At 38.9% G+C, this 17,662-nt stretch overlaps 1 protein-coding gene across 11 annotated transcripts in view; it reads left to right on the top strand.

Annotated features, from left to right (window-relative positions):
• Positions 1-17,662, top strand: part of SMYD3 (SET and MYND domain containing 3) — a 399,187-nt gene that overhangs the window by 222,002 nt on the left and 159,523 nt on the right. Inside the window, exon 1 of one of the 11 annotated variants that reach the window (XM_069009939.1) lies at positions 8,123-8,141. The exons of 8 other annotated variants lie outside the window; for them this stretch is intronic. In XM_069009939.1, the coding sequence (XP_068866040.1) occupies positions 8,133-8,141 (9 nt within the window). In that variant the 5' untranslated portion in view covers positions 8,123-8,132. Of the gene's footprint in view, positions 1-8,122; positions 8,142-8,422; positions 8,451-9,915; positions 9,935-17,662 lie in introns of those variants that run through there. 2 more of the 11 variants (XM_069009938.1, XM_069009941.1) reach the window with 2 other exon arrangements.

Raw genomic sequence — 17,662 nt, 5'->3', positions numbered from 1 at the left:
TTAATTTCCATACTGTAATTGTGTTTATATATTGTAGGCATTTATAGTAATGCTTGGTCTTGCTTGTTTGCATGAGCCTCAGCATTTCCCCATAACCCTCCAAATGGATCTTGATTCCTGTGGTGATCATAAACTAGTTGGGGAAACTGCTGCAGTAATGTGAACAGCAGTTTTATAATACTGTACATGAGAACAAAATGTGTCATGGAATAGGCTGCTGCTGCTGGGGTCTTGATCTGTTGGAAAGATTTGTTTCATGCACATGTTTTCATTCTCTCCTTCTGAGCTGACAGTTTGGGGTGACATTTATAGGATTCATGTCTCACCTCTCTACCTGTTTGGTAGAAGCAACTCCAAACCTGCAGGATGAGCTATACCTGTATCAGCTAGGAAATGAATTAAGCCTTGGTCTAACCTGCTCCCTCTGCACTCCTAACAAATCTTCCATATCAACTTTAATGAACAAAAAAATGTATGTTTTGGAAAACTAATGCCTCAGTGTGTTTCTGTCCCCTGCCCAAGCCACAGGGGCTCTCTGGGGTGCTGTGGAGATGAACCTCTCCATTTTCCTCTGTTCTGTGCTGGCAACATTTTGCCCCAGAATATTAAAGTTTCTCTTCCTGAGCCGGCATGTGCTCCATGATGCATCTGAACACAAGTGTTGGGGGCCTAGAAATTAGTGAGTGCTGTTCTGGGTATTTAAAGTGCTGTGAATCATGCTAACCCTAAGTAATATTTCACATAGAAATTTTGCATAGAAAAATGTTAAACAATTTTTGAATATTTTCCATTAATAATTTTAAGTAGGCAGTAGCAATATAATTTAAATTACCCATTATGCCTATATTATATAAAAAGTAATTATAGCATGTCTTGCATGTGAAATCAAATGTTTATTATGATCTCAGTTTATTTAGGTTACATCATGCTAAGAGTTCAAAATGAAAAAGAACTATTGAAAGTGGCTAACGGATATGTATTTGTGTAAGACATACTTGTGATCTGCTGAAGAGAGATTCTCTTTGCTGCTGTAAGGCACTTTTTCCTTTCACTAACTAAAGACCAGAGCAAACTATTTGCATCAAAGCTTCTTATTTAAAACAGTTTATTGATGGCAACACACTTGCTGAATTTGCAAGCAAGCACCTTTATGTAGCTACAGCAGCACGAGCATGAAGTGTGCCTGCCTGTTATTGGAAGGCATCCAAGGACATCCTCAATCTTTAGGCTTTCCTCTGTGAGGTGGGGTTTTTGTTGCTGTCGCTGCTTTTCTTAATTTCCCTGTACTGCAGCGATTTCTAAATAAGTGCTGGTTGATTTCTCCATCTGTTATATTTCACTTCAAAGTTAGGCTGCTTAGTGACCCACTGAACAGATACAGACTTTCTTTCCTGGACAACTTAAAGTAGGATCTCTTCCCTTTTCCTGGTGGTACTACCTGCCAGCAGGCTTGGGTGGCCCCCTGATAGCCCGCATGATATGTGATGGCCAGGGTACCAAAGGCTGCGTCTTTAAACAATACCTTGCACTTATTTGCAAATGAAACCAGGCTGTTAATCAGAAATGGGCTAACAAGGCAGCAGTGATTCCTGCCTCCAGAGAAATGCATGAGGAGTTGTGTGGGGAGGAAAGGGCAAGGCTGGGCCCCATCGGGCTTGGGGAGTGAGCACTGCTGGAGCAGGGCAAGGGGCACCAGCAGAGGAGAGCTGGTGGCCAATGACTCGGCAATGAGGGGTGAGTGCTCATTCCCCTCCCAGCTCCAAGTCCATGAGGATTTCAGGAAGTCATTATGCCTTAAGGTTACTCAGTGATGGGCTTTATGCTGCTTTTTCCCAAGCTCCTCTGTTTCATCATTACAAAGCCATTAAAAATTTCCTGTAACTGGCACATAGGCTCTCTTTTAGAGATGAAGGATGCCATTTGTGTCTAGTTTGAATACTGACATAATCATTACCTGGTTAGAGATTTAAGGAAGAAGCTACCTTGTAAGAAAGAAACTTTGTCATTGATTAAAACATTTGAATTTCATTGAACAAAGTGGTTTTTAGTGACCTCTGTTTCCCAGATGATATGCCCCCTTTTTATAAGCAGCACTTTGGTGCAAATTCATCAGTGCATTCTAAGTACAGAGATTACGATGAGGATTATGACATTATTTTAGGAGATGATGCTGCCTGGCTGATGCATTTTCAGCACTCTTTCAAATCTCCCTCAGTCTTGCTTAATGTCCAGTTTGTGATGCCAGTGAATGTATAACAATATAGCTCTTTTATAAAATCAAAATCTTTGTGCAGGGATAGAAACACTACTTAATTAAGCAAGAAATAAAAGAATTAATATTATATTAATATTGTGACATAGGTCTTGTAAATGATCTCCAGATTAGGCAGATGCATGTGGTCATGTTTAAGAACAGCTTTTTGTAATAGTGTAAAGAAGCACTGAGATGTTAGGTTCTGTGAATACATGTACAGCATTGAAATACCTAGTAGAAATAAAGGGGGAAAAAATCAACATTTACAATACCTGGTCAGTAAAATAGTAGATTAAGAATGAATGGAGGCATAGTTTTTAACTCTACTGTTTTGGGCAATGATAAAAACATCATCTTGAAGGCCCTTCAAGGGCTAATTAGGTCTAGTCCTCCAATAATCCAAGGTTCTACTACTTGGAGGAGGGCTGCTGCAACAAAGGACCAGATCAGGCATTGCTTTGTCTGGATGAACCTTTCTAAGGACAGAATCTCTCAACCTGTTTGACAACCTATTCCAGTGCTTCTAGGAAAAATATTTTTCCAGCTGTCCAACTTTAATCTCTGAAACTGCTTTGTGTGGTTGTTTTCTTTGTTAGGCTGTGTGACACTACCAAGAGGAGTTTGATGGTGGTGTCCAAAGAACTGCCCTTCAAATAGTTATAAGTAGATATTAAATACCTCTGTTGTTTCTTCTTTACCAAAATTATCAGGCCCAGCTCCTTCAGCCTCTCTACACAGGGTATGTGTGTTAGGCAACTTTGTTGGACCTTTGCCATTTTCTCTGCATCCCTCTTGAACTGAGGGTGTCCCTGGGCTGCCTCAGAACTAGCTTCCCTTAGTCTGCTGCCATGCTCCTCCAGATGCAGTTCAGCATGCAATTTGTTTTGTTCACAGTGAGGGCTCCCTTTTGCAGCATGGTGTCCACTGTAAAATCACAGCATATTAAGGGCGGCTGCTTGGTGCGGTTTCAGTCAATCCATGGGGTTCTGCATTCCGGTTGCAGAATTTTGTTTTTCCCTATTCAAGGTCATGACATTTCTGTTAGTTAACCCCCAAATTTATTGAAGTCTTCTGGACTGGGGCTCTGGCACTTATCCTGTCAGCCACTCTGCCTAGCTCAGAGCTGCCTGAAAGTTTGCTGAGTCTGTTGACTTCCTATCTGAGTGGAGGTTCGTCTATAAAAGCCTACTGATAAAGTCCATCCTGTTATTTTTATTTTGACAGCCTCCTAAGATACTGAGCAATGCCTTCAGGAAAAACCCCTCCATTTTAAGTTAACATTTTATTCCTACTCTTCTAAGGAGAAGGAAAACTCAATAGTAAAGCAGAAGTTGGTATTTTATTCTTATGCAGAGATGGTGGAGATATATTTAGGTTGATGTAGAAAATTTTGTAATACTGTTTTTTTCTTCTGAGTACACCATTTTCTGTTCTCTTTATTTCACTGACTAACATGAACACTCTATCTACAGTTTTAGATACAGTTTATTGCGCTTTTGAACAAGAAATGTTTGGTTTGTGACAAAGCAGTGTGATGTGTGTTAAGAAGATATTTTCAGGTTAGACTCTAAGTCTCTTCTGTGGGGAGAAATCATCATAACTGGTCTTCCAAAATCTTTATTAGACATCTTAAATAGTTTCCACATATTTGTGAAATTTTTATTATTTCAGGTACTATTTGACAATTTTAGTGCAAATAAGGGACACTTGCTGAATTTCTGTTCCACAATAAAAATGTGCTCTAGTAGGATTTGGTACTGGGAAAAGAAGGAACACATCTTCTTTTTTTTTTTTTTTTTTTTGAATGCTAGCCCCAAGCCAGACTCTTTGTATTTGCAAATGTTAATTTAAGTTAGGGAAGAAAACTCAGGCAAAACATGAAAAGTTACTTTAATCTAATGTATTTGTTGTTTTGGTGTGGTTTTTTTGTTGTTTAACTCTCATTATTTGAACCCATTAACTAAATGACCAAGTGACTTCAGCTCTCAGTTTATGGGCTAGATGATGGATGCTGCAATTATTCTGAAATAAAGTGTTATTTTTATAAGTTAAGAACTGGTGCTTTGTAAGCAAAAAAAAAAAAAAATAGTTGCTGAACATCAGGAGCATGTTAATGGAACCAGAGGGAAGGGGAATCCACAGAAATTCACAGGGCTTTTGAGGCTTTCTGAAATACCTTATGAACGGAGCTCATTGAAAGTCCCATGTTTACTCCCCCTAGTGATCACTGGGTCCATCGGAACATTTAAGGCAGCTTTTAGTCTTGTGGGAAAGACATGATTTGACTCAGGTTAATATCTCAGTCCAGTAAACTTAGCTGAAGAAAAGCTTCTATGCAGGGCTGGATTTTGTAGTGTGAGTCTACTTTTATTTCATTTAAAGGTCATGGTCTTCCCTTGACCTCATAAGAATAATGAAAAAATCTGGTTCACTTCCCCCTTAAATTTCTCTGGATTTCTTCATGTGTTATCTTCAAATTAACATGAATACAGACTAAGCAAGGAAAGCACTTTTAGAAGACTCTCCAAGAAATACAGCGTACTGCATAAGCACTTGTTTGCTGCTGATAGATCAAGACACAGTAATGGAGACTATGTATAAGGCTCTAGAATAATGTTAAAGAATGTGAAGAAAATTACAACCCAGGTTTCTTCACAAAAGTAAAAATTCAGGACTAGTCCTACAGGATCATGTTAAAAATTGAATTATAATTTATACCTACATAATTTGAATACTCAGTGTGGTTGCCATCCAGTACTTTATTAATTTTGTTTGTGTGGTTTTTTTAAAAGAAAAGCCCAATGCTACAATTTTGTCATGGTGAACGACCACAAGGTGAATGAGATGGCAGGAATTATCCTTCAGAGAATCTGGTTTCATTGTACATGGCAAACTTGTGAAACCCAAAGGACATATTGTGCCTTGCCTGGCTCTCGAAATCAACAGAATTGTGTTAGTTTAGATTGTAGATTGTTGTGGGGGTTTTTTTAAAGAAGATGTAACCTCCCACCTTGCTTTTGCGAAGGAAGTAGAATGGAGCATTATTTATTCAAGAAAGCAGCATTCAGTTTAAACAATTTCTTGCAGTGATACCTTTGCCTACAGCTCCTTAGAGCTACACAACTCCATTGAGGAAAACAAGTGGCAAGTGGGCTCTGATGATGACAGGTTCTTGACAGCAAAACTTCAAATGAAGAGAAGGGGAGCAAGCGGGAGGAGCAATAAAAACAGGAAGATATTTGCTCTGTTAACCTTTGCATGGGCAAGAGATAGACTCAGCCCTCCTTCACCTGAAAGTTTGTGGTCACAGCTGCTGCCTTGAGTGCTAGGGTGAAAATACAGGTGAATTCCCTTGGCATGTGCAGGTAGCTGAAGAGTTGATGGGCTGTTTTCATACCCAAAGCCTTGTGACACTGCTGTCAGTGTCACAGCAGTTTCTTTTTATTTTAGGCTGCTGAAAGGGCTTACTTTATGGATTGGCTAGTTTGACTGATATCCTAAAATTGAAACCATATATAGTTACGTCACGTTATTATTTGGTTTGGTAATTTCTGTTTTGCTTTATACACTTCTAATTCAATACAGGAATACTACATTCAGCTAAAAGTTTGTTGACTCCCTATGAGCCAAAAAATGCAAAACAAACTAGCTTCTTTTGAATATTGCTCTCTTGTGTTCCAAATACCAGTATTTGTCATCACTAACTAATTGTGGTAAGCCTCTGAAAATAGATGCATATAATGGAAGTCATGTTTTTTAAGTAAAAAGCAGATCTGTGATCTCTGTTACAGACTCTCCACAAAATATCAGGGACTAGTTTAGCTAGTGGGGCAAGACCTTGGCCTTAAAAAGAGACCAACTTGATACCTCATTAGAGTGAACCATTTTTTTTTTGATAAATCACACAGAAGCACAGAATATGCCAAGTTGGAAGGAACCCACAAAGATCATCGAGTTCAACTTCTGGCCCTACACAGGACACCTCACACCATGTGCCAAAGTGCATTGCCCATACGCTTCTTGAACTCTGTCGGGATTGGTGCTGTGACCACTTCCCTGGGGAGCCTGTTCCAGTGCCCAGCCACCCTCTGGGTGAAGAACCTTTTCCTAATATCCAATTTATACCTTCTCTCACACAGCTTCAGGCCATTATCTCAGATCCTATCACTGGTCACCACAGAGAAGAGATCAGTGCCTGCCCCTCCTCTTCTCACAAGGAAGCTGTAGACTGTGATGAGGTCTCCCCTCAGTCTCCTCCAGGCTGAACAGACCCAGTGACCTTGGCTGGTCCTCATATGCCTTCCTCTCTAGGCCCTTCATCATCTTTGTTGGCCTGCTTTGGGATGCTCTCTAATAGCTCAATATCTTTCATCTCATTCCCCAGTCTGTCCGTACATCCAGAACTTTCCCATTCCAGGTGCAGAATCCGCCACTTTCCCTTGTGGAACTTTGTATGGTTGGTGATTGCCCAGCCCTCTGGTTTGTCGATGTCTCTCTGCAGGGCCTCCCTGCCTTCACAGGAGTCAACAGCTCCTCCCAGTTTTGTATCGTCTGTCAGCTTGTTCTGTGTCCCTTCCAGTTGTGCATCCAAGTCATTTATGAAGATGCTGAAGAGCACAGGGCTGAGGATGGAGCCCTGTGGAACCCCACTAGTGGCAGGTCCCCAGTCTGATGTCACCCCATTCACTGTAACCCTCTGCACCCGACCCATGAGCCAGTCTCTCACCCACTGCATGATGTGTTTATCCAGCTGTGTGCTGGACATTTTGTCCAGAAGGATTCTGTGAGAGACAATGTCCAAAGTTTTGCTGAAGTCCAAAAACATTACATCTACTGGCTTTCCTTGATAACTGGGTGGGTTGCCCTGTCGTAGAAGGAAATCAGGTTCAACAAGCAGGACTTTCCTCTCATGAAGCCATGCTGGCTGGGACCAATGACTGTGTTGTCTTTCAGGTGTTTTTCAGTACCTCCCAGAATGATCTCCACAACTTTACCAGGCACTGAAGTGAGACTGACAGACCTGTAGGTTCCAGGGTCCTCCTCCTTGCCTTTCTTGAAAACTGGGACAACATTTGTCAGCTTCCAGTCAGCTGGACCTCTCTGGATTCCTAAGACCACTCACTCAAAAATCATCGAGACAGGTTTTGTGATGATATCAACTGCTTTTTGAGAATTCTTGGATGAATCCCATCAGGCTGCATAGATTTGTAGGGATCCAGCTGGAGCAGCAGCAAATTTGTCTGCTGGTGGACTTGGTCAATGACAATAGCCCTAGACCCATGTTGACCTCATGGAAACAAGCCCTCCTGAAATTAAACAATAAATCTTGTTGTCCTTCTTCTACCAGAACAACTTTAACCTCGTTAATGTTTTTACTTTGGCAATCCAAGCATGGCGGGGTTGTAACTCAACTTAGAGGAGTTAGCTGCTGGACCTCAAAGGGAAATCCCTGATCCTCTGAGTCTTCTAGATTTGCTAGAAAACCTCCTTCTGGGTAGATGTGTGTGTCATAGGGATTATAGAGCAAGTGTCGCTGAGCTTCACTGTGGATTCTGCCAGCATCCCTGCAGCAGGACACCGCAGTGATCTTTGTCACAGCTGCAGGGATTCTTGTCACAGCCACAATAGCGATCCTTGTCACATCCAGCACCTTTGTCACAGCACTGTGAAATAACCGTGGCAGCTGCAGCCTCAGCCAGCTCCATCAAGGCCAAGCCTACATGTGGGCAGGGAGCAAAAGCTCTGCCTCCTGCTGGTAACCCAGATATAGTGTGAGGTCTGAAGTCACCACCTGCTACATCAGTGTGTTGTGAATGTAACACCAGGTACTGAGACCGAGATCAACCCATTTGGCAGGAGAGAGGGCAGCTCTGCCTCCATGAGCACTGTGAGTCTGACCTGTGAGGAAATGTTTAATGACCTAGAGATTCAAAACTTGCCACTAGGGAACATGATAGCAGCCTAATGGATTTGAAACATGGAAACAATTTGCCCTGCTGCTTTGTTCCCTCATGTATATATACTACTTTTCAATCCAGAGCTTGCCCTAGTTTACCTGTGGCATTACTGGAGCGCCTTTGTGCTTCTTCTTAATATTTCTACAACCTCTGTGCTTCATACTTCCCAACCTCCTTTTGGCTCTGGCGAGGTAAAGGGATATGAAGGGACAGCTATGAGGCTTCCTAATATTATACAGGTACAGTGTTTTTTATTCTGAGTCCAACTCTTGATTTATTTCAATCTTGAGAAATTGGAGAATGCAAAATTGGGTAAAACACATTTATGAATGCACATGCCCAATGCTGCGTGCCCTTTACAATTTGAATCTTTTCTGCTCCCACAGGACTGATTATAAAGGCTATTAAAAAGGCACTTGATGGTCTGTTAAAATCTTAGGGCTTTAGGTCGTGACTTAAACTGTGAAAAGTATTACTAAGTACAAAAGGCACTCCATTTCCAATGTCATTGGTAATAATTTCCTTTACTGACTATGGTGTACTGTAAAACAAGTTTTATTAACCTCAAAAGTAAATGTCCTTAATGTGTGCCTGCACTGGATAGTTTATAGGGGTTGTGCAGGTGTGTTTGCCTGGCAGTGTCCTGCTTTTACCTGTACTTCTCTCAGTATTGCAATGCAGTGCTGGAAACCAGAATATCAAACAGTGTCTCTAGACCATTAGCAGCTGTTGTGGGGCAGCCACATTAGCCACAGATTTCACTGCCTGGAAATGAACAATAGAAAGCAATCCTCTTGATAACAGTCACTCCAGTGGCTTTTTTATCTAACTGGAAAAGATCTTTCTGCTTGATTCTGAGCAAGTATTTCTATATTTCTTTACCAAGAAAGATTCAAAGTACTTCTGTTTTGCCCTTGAAAGTGTTGTTTTGGTTTTTTTTTTTTTTAATTATATAAATACAAGCAAGGGTCATATGTATATTACTGTAATTACTATGGGGAACTGAATCAATTTTTTACCTGCATATGTTAAAATCTTATTTACTGGGGAATTTTTCTGATTCTTCTTCCAAAGGATATTTTCAGGTTGAACCTTCTCTTTTTCCTTATGTGAGAGGCAGCCAGTACTGCTGTGTAAGTGTATGTTCAAGCTGCTCTGAATTAATCCTGTGTTCCCTGGCAACAATTTCCCATTTCTTTCCTTATCTTTTTGAGGTGCTATGAGGGTTCGATCTGAGGCATCATTAGTAGAATAGACATAACGATTGTATCAGTTGATTAGAGGCATCTAACGTAGTTTCTGGACATCAGTTACTGCTCTGTAATGGAAACAGTTCAAGGGAATACTTCATGAGGTTTACAGTTGATGAAGAAGCTAGAAGTCTGTCATTTTGCCTATGGCATGTAGGCAGTTTTTCCATGCCCTCATTGCAGTCTGAAGGGTCCCTAGTGGAAGGTAGCTTGTCTTCTGGGTTAGGTTTAGCCACGTCTTGGGTGCACCTTACACCACTTCCAAGGTATGGTCACCCTTCGGGTACTCTGTGGGCAGTTACATTGCCCCAGGCTCAAACTGGGAATGTCCCTGCTCAGATTACACTTGTCTTCCTTCGCCACAGCTGAGCTGGTGCCGGCTGCCATGACTTAAGGCTAACATAGTCTGTGGGTGTGGTAACTGTGGGTGTGGTAACTGGATCCGTGTGTCAGCGTGGCAAGTTCAGTACATGGTAGTTTCAAACTTCTTCTCAGCTACACTGGGATATTCCCCCACTTTTGTTTGCGTTTTTCTCTTTCTGTGGAGCTTTATTAATTACCAAGTTTTTTTATTATTATTCCTATTGTTTTTAAATTTGATGATGCTACGTTATTTTGTTGCATCTATTTGACTCTTGTCAGAACCACTTATGAATAACAACAACATAATTTAGTACAGGATATCAGCTCAGCTGCTGTATAAAAGCTTTATTCAAAGGGCCGCTCTTTGCATGCAGTGAATATTTAATCATTGCCTTTATTTTCTGCTCTCATTTTCAATTCTGTTTTCAATTTATAGGTTCTAATTATGTAAAAAAGACAAATATATGCTTTTCTTCTTTCTATTTAGTTTTCCTAAGAGATTCTAATTTGAATTTGTCACTGAAAACTGCCTTTTACTATAGTCAAGTTGGTTTTAGAGTCCTTCCAGAGTCTCAGAATTTATATTATATTTAGCATTTCTGGATCTAGAAAAGTACTGGGTCAAACCTTGATGATGTTAAATTAATAGACCTTTTGCCATTAACATCCATACTGCTAGGATTTGCACTTTTTAAAAATAGGTTAGTAAGTTCACGATAATGCAGGATTTTTATTGCAAATGATGTCATGTTAGTACTTGTGATTACCTAAGGCAGACTTTTAAAGCCATGGTTAATTTATGGATTACTAGCAAATAAAATTACATGTTTTAACAACTTAGGAATTTCAAATTCTGTCGGACACAATGTAGGCTTAAAATGTATTTTTAATACCTGTCATTTCCTGCAAGTAGTTGGCCCACCATATATATAACATTAGTAGTAAAGGGATACTTAAGAGTTTTTCTATTTTAAGAGCTGTCTTTTCTCTCTTTTGTTTCATTTAAGTATCAAAATTTAGTTCCAATTATGATTTTACTGAGAACTCTGTAAGTTGTTAAATCAATAATATACATGGGGTTGGGGCGGGTTTCAGAAGTTAGATGATTAAACTAAATTCCTCTAGACGGAGATAAGATGTCTAAATTCAACTAACCTTTTGTTCTGCAGTATGCTAGATCCTAACATCATCAGGTTCACAGTGGCCTTTAGCCTTGTCATGATCTAGTTAAATGTACAGGTAACAAATCAATAGCCTGAGATTACATATACTATCTAATTCCTTGTATTTCAACAGTGGAATTCCACAGTTATGTCAATTATGTTTTGGAAATATCATTCAGCTTTGTTTATTTGAACCTATTAATGTGCTGAGACAAGGTTGGGTTTCCTTCACTAACATTGTTGCAGAATGATTTGATGATTCCAACACCTTTGTCTTACCAGAAAAAAAAAAAAAAGAATGATTGTTCAAAGAGTTGTATGAAACCAGTGTCATTGTACAGCCTGTAACACACTCCCTGGTTCTTGTTAACTCCTGTTGTGGTCTGATGGGAACAGTTTAGTTCCTATCACACAGCTGCCATTAAGCCCTTGCTCTCAAGAAAGTTTTCTCCCAAACTTTTTTGTTATGCAGAAACCCAGGAGAGGTATTGGGGCGTCCTTTCTAAGACTCTGAAGTAAACACAGGTGTGCAGCCTCGAGTGAATAAAGTCCCAAAGAATTGGGGCGGTACCTCTACAGTCCAATTAATTTAATTTTACATGCTCTAGCAAGGTTTAACATGGTGAATACTCCAGTTCGTGATTGGGCTGTATGAAAAGTAACATTTTCATCTGTTTGACTACAGCTTGAACTTTGGAAGAGGGACATTTGTCTTGTCTCATGTGGGCTTTTCTTTTTTTGTGGACTCTAGTGTGGTTTTGCCTGGCCCTTTGAGTTAATTCATAGTACACCACTCTGCCTGTTCCTGTGTATAGGTGTGAAGCCATGACTTTATGCTACCCTCACATCCAAGGGACTAATGAAGCAGAGCACTGCTTACAATTTTTCTGGCATAATAGGAGACCTTAGAATGAGCAGAAATCATAATTTAACTTGTATTAGGTTTCTACATGCATTTTTCATCACCTGAAAAAAATTGTCTTCGCAAACTAACTTTTTAATGAGAAAGCTTCTAGTGTTGCTGGTAGCAATGATTAAGTGTCTAACTACCTATAGCACTTCTTGTTAGTTCATTAAAAGACTAGCCCTCCTAATTACATTTGCATGTCTTTCCATAATTTGTACAGACCTCAATAATTAAATGGGTGATAATCCGTCAGCAGAATTGCAAAAGGCCTCGATCCTTGCATACGCAAACCCTCAGGCAGTATTTACAGTTATCTAAGAGTATCTTGCTTTTCTTGCTTGGTTTTTAACTGAATGGCACTGTTGATGATCCTAGCTTTGCATATAGTCTATTGTGGAATGGATGAAGACACTTTGGGATGGATATAGGCAATCTGTCCCCTTGCTCCCTAGTCATTGCAAAGACAGATCTCATTTCTGGTTTAGTTATTTTAAACTGTCTCTGTCTTTATTTCACTGATAAGTCATTTTAAAATCCGAAGTGAATGTTATTTTTTCACTCTTTGAAGGCCAGATCTCTCTGTGATGCTTGGATGGCCTAAAACACATATTAGGTATCTGCAATGTAATTTCTAATGGTGCAGAGGTGAGGCTGGGGAATTGGTGCTCACCCTCTGAAGGTCAGAGCACAGATTGAGTTGCATGACTGGAAGTACTCAGAACTTACCGTGCTGCTTTAAGTATATTTATCTGTTTTCTCTTTCATTTGTTCTTCTCTTCAGACAGCTGAAAAAATAAGCCATCTTAATTTATTTTCTTTCTTCTTTTTCTTTTTTTTTTTTAACCTGGTCTTCAGGTTTAGTGTAATTTTACCTCTGCCATACTTATGTGAATTAAATGCTTTATGTCTCTATTTCATCTGGGAAATGCCTCCAAAGGCATCCATTTAAATATAGCAATTTTGGTGCATTGCTCTCCAAATAATTTAGAGAGAAACTATCCATCCTTAGATGAAATTCTGCACTCTTATCAGTACACTGCTCACTTTCTGATCATCTGAAAAGCTTTCAGACTCTCACCCATGAGTTATGCAGTCATCACTGCTCATTTTCTACCAGAATCCCTGTGTCTATACGTGCTCCTGAATCACCAGCTCCCCTCTTAGTCTTCCCTCAGAGCAACACAGGGGGATTGTCTTTCTAACTCATTTGGCTTATCACATTTAAGACTGTACTTGAAGAGCAAGGTCTCAGCTTTACAACTGCATCATTATCTTCTGAAATGTTTTTAAAATGTGCCATTCTAGCCCTATGTTATACATTCTGTCCTCAGAACAAGGGAGCAAAACTGGAACAGGGAGAAAGGAAAGTGCCTGCTGTGTTTAAAGTTAGTGTTCCTATTGGGACATGTCTTTGGTGCAGGGTCAGGTGAAGGTAGTGCAAATGGTGCAGGAAGGCACTTTGCTGAGTTGGAATGAAATATCACAAGCTGAAAGAGTAGTTTCTGACCACCTGCCTGGACAAAGTGATTTCATCTGGGTTGCTGTTGGAATTGTCCCTGCGTGGTTTGGCAACTGTTTGCAGCATCCTCTGTATATTATTTCAGTTTGTGCACATGTTGTGAATAAAAAGAAACTAGGGGAAAATAAGAAGAATTATTTTCTCTTCCAAAAAAGCTTGTTACCTATGGCAAATTCCTCCAAATCATTGCTCTTTTGCAAAGGGGCAATCATATGTTGTAAATTACAAACAGTAGATAAAAAACCTGAGAAAACTTAGATAAGAACGTGTATTGAAAAAATACAATTATTATGGTCTGATAGTTTTCATAGTGGGCAAAACCATGTACCTTATAAGTTCTACTATTTAACTTTTTAAATCACATTTCTTTAAAAATTAATTTATTCTGATGAAGGGGGATATCTGTTGCTTATTTCCCATATCCCTCTATTTTGCGAGCTTTAGTGTTGCCCTGAGTTTCATGTTAATTATGTAGGACCATCACTATATTTAAAAAACAGTCTTGATTAAAAAAACCCAAACCATGAATATATTAGCTGTTAACTGACTTAACAGAGGTCTTCTGCATCTCTCACAGGCTTTAAGAATTCTTAGGCTTGCAGTCCTTTCTGCTATTTATATATGTGTATTAAAGCAACCATACAATTTATCTGGTTTGGAGCTCCTTTCTTCCAGCATATTCTGAGTTTACCAGTATCACTAATAGAAAAGCAGAAAGAGATTCATCCCTTAATTCCTAAGCATCTTGACAAATGAGCAACAGAACCTTCCAACCAGCTAATATAGCATGGTATACTGACCGTGATATTAGGTGTAAGAGATTGGTTTGGCAGGATTTTTGAGTATAAGTCAAGTGACTTGGAAGGAGATGATACATGAAATGTATAGCCTGCCTCAGTATTTTCCCCAGTACTCACATGGACATGACAACAGAGCTCTTGCTCTTTAGTTCAAGTGTTACATAAATTTGCCTATCTTGATATCAAAACTTGGTGTGAAGAATTAAGATTGCGTGCCTGGCTGATGAGAGAATGAATAGTATTGCTCTTCAAATGATGCCGAGATTATATTCAATGGAGCAGAACCCTTGTTAAATGATTGGTTCACAGCAAAACACAAGCTCAAAACCATTAGCTTTTAAAAACCTGTTTTGCTGCTTATGACTCCTCACTGTGCTCCAGATATAATTCACATTGAGGTTTTAGGATTTATCATTACCTAGACTACCCTGGCTTCCATAGTGTTGTGCCTACAATATTGATAGTCTTTGTATAAAATACCTTCATCCCCTAAAAGTTATACTTCCAGAAATTGCAGTAATATTAAGTAAATAATATTAGAGGCAAAAATTTCTGGGATTACCTAACATTTTCCCCTATGACTATCAAGAGGAAGAAACGCATGTTTCGGCTTCCTTAATGCAGTATGTGTTGGCTACGACTGATTTAGCTACTTGACTGTGCCATGATAGATAAAGATTATTATATAAATGAATACTAGGCACATGGTTAATATCTTTCTACTAGAAGGAACAGCTAAAAAGTTGGGGTTTGTACATCAAGTTGACTTAATACTGGATTTTGAAAATTGCCTTGTTTTCAATTATTTTTTCTTGTTCTTTTCTCTTTATTTGGTGAGGCTTGCTTTATTTTTCCCAGGGTCAGCTGAGTAACACTGGTGCAGTATTCCTCCCTGGCACTGGTGTCCCTTGTTCAGTGACACTGTTTGTCCCATGTGGTCAGTCCCACCAAGGGTGTTATTGTAACAATTACTCTAAGTGTATATTAGAATATTTTTCCTTCCTAAAATTAGTCGAAGGCATTTCAAATACTTGGTCTTAAGGGCACAGCTGATTCATGTGGGAGCTTTTCAAGGGAAAAATGGTAGTAATGTGCCCAAATTCTGTTTTCCTGGTGTGGGAAAAGGGTACTGAAAGGACTCTATGCCTTTGAAAATGCTTTTTCTTTTGGTCCCAATTTATTTTGGTTTTTATTGTTTAAATATTGCCCATGAAATATTATCCAGTTGTAGTGCTCGACTGAATTATGAGTAAGATGATCTAAAAAAACATTGTTCTTTCATGTTTCTTTGTGTCATTCAATAGCTCAGATCTGACTTCTAAATTATATTTACACATTTTTCTCGTAGTTTCATGACATCATCACATCTGTAGATTTAGGGGCCTGATGCAAATGATGGTCTGATTCTGTTAAAATGATTAGTCTGCCAAAACATGAACAACATTTTGTATTCTCTCCATTTCTCATATGGCTGAATAGATTCCAATATTTTATTTATGTTATGTACTTTGTTTTGAATTACATTCTTTTGTTGCATGCATGAAGGTTTTATGAAACTTCCTTTCAGTATATCAGTATTGGGAACAACTGGTCCTCCCTTCCTTAAGCACCTGATACTTTTCACAAACTTTTTGACTACTTAAAAGAGTAGTATTTCTGGGCTTTGGCATCATTTTAGCATCATGTTATTTATAGTTAATTGCCTGCACAAATAGAAATGAAAGGAATCTTGGGATGAGATAAAGTTATTTGTATTAATTAATCCCCATCAAAACTTCATTGAGTTATTTCTATATATATTATAGGTCAAAATCGACTTTCATTTTAATTCACGCCTTTATGTAACAACTTATTTACAGCCTGGATATTTACTTCCATGTGCTTTGCCTGTGAGCTCTAATAAATATGATGCAGAGGTGTTGCTTGGACTTTCAATTTCATTTTAAGCTTAAAGACTATTGTAGTCCCTACAGATTATTGCCTAACAGTTGCTTTCAAAACACGAAACAGATAAAAATATAAGAAAACTCCTTTATCGTGCAGGCTAATATTTCATGAAATATGTATAGTTTTTACTCCTACTTCGGCACAGAATGTAAGAAATCCTCTTAATTTGTAACCAGCATGCTGTGTCTCACAACAGGTGTGCTTTGTGGTCTGATCAGAAATCTTAGCTGAAATGGTGAGGATGAGGGGTTTTATGGATTGCTATGAGGACAGCAGAGATTTTTTGTTCTTTAGGATAAAAGAAGTCATCCTGTGATTGATCCATCCATTGAAAATATTTAGTTTGAACACTGATACAGAGATATTGCACTGAAATATAAACGGATGATGTCAGAATGACTGTAGTAAATAAAAGTATGCTTCAACCCACAATAATTTTAAATGAGATGTTTTATTAAATGTTAATAACTTTGGGGACTAGACTGTTTTCTTTTTAGGTCTGTCAAGTAACAGTTACTCTGTGCAACAAGATGCCTGCAATATAAAGAATGTAGAATGTGTACCAAGGGATGTTTCCGAGGGCTTAAAACCATTTGAGATTTATTAATTTTCTGGAGTTGGGTTAACATGGTTCCATGAATAGGCACAAGGCCTGGAGAGTGGGATTAGGAAGGTTTCCAGAGGCTCTGAACTCATGTCAAGCAAAACTGTCATGCCAAACAGCTAAGTCAACTGAATAGGGAAAAGTCTCGGAAGTGCTTTATCAGTGCATAATATTTGTAAATTTTATTCAATTAATTTACAGCTGCAGGGCTCATGAGGCTGAAATTAAAGTTTTGTAAAGTTTTGATAAGGAAGCAGCCAAAACCAAACAAAAACATTTGATTAGCTCTGGATGGTTTTTAGCAAGTTGGCAGGGGAACAAAATTGCAAGCAAGTATTGCAGAGGAAGGTGCACCTAGTCTTGGGAGGTATTGTAGTCAGCTGGATTGGTAGCAGAATGCCTGCCAGCACCCTGCATTAAGTGCCTGCAGGTATACTTGACATTGCCTTCTGCCAGCAAGTGCCTCAAGGAAAAGCCATGTTCCAGAGAAAAGCCTCTGGAATTTAGTGCTATCAAAAGTACTTAAAAACAAACATTAGGCTTTAAATTCCTGTTATCTCTATGAAAAGATTAAATAGAATTTATTTCAGACAAAACATGAGTGAAAAACAAGTTATGCCAGAAGATGCCCAAGGTGCTAACATATGAGTGTAACATAAAATATTCGTGCCTCTGTTGCAGGCTTGAAAGTTATTATGTCTTGAGTTGATGTCACCTATGCCACTTCTTATTTGTTTTTTGGGTTTTTTTTTTTTTTGTTTTTTTTTTTTGTTTGACTTTTTTTTTGTTTGTTTGTTTGTTTTGTTTTTTTTACTGGGAGGATCAGGGAAACCCTCAACGTCCCCAAGAGGCCTTTTGATGTATCTTGGCAAGATCATAGTCAGGGCTGCCACTCCAT

This window comes from Aphelocoma coerulescens, chromosome 3, assembly GCF_041296385.1.
Source record: "Aphelocoma coerulescens isolate FSJ_1873_10779 chromosome 3, UR_Acoe_1.0, whole genome shotgun sequence".
Classification (NCBI taxonomy): domain Eukaryota; kingdom Metazoa; phylum Chordata; class Aves; order Passeriformes; family Corvidae; genus Aphelocoma; species Aphelocoma coerulescens.
This window is presented reverse-complemented; position numbering and strand designations above follow the sequence as displayed.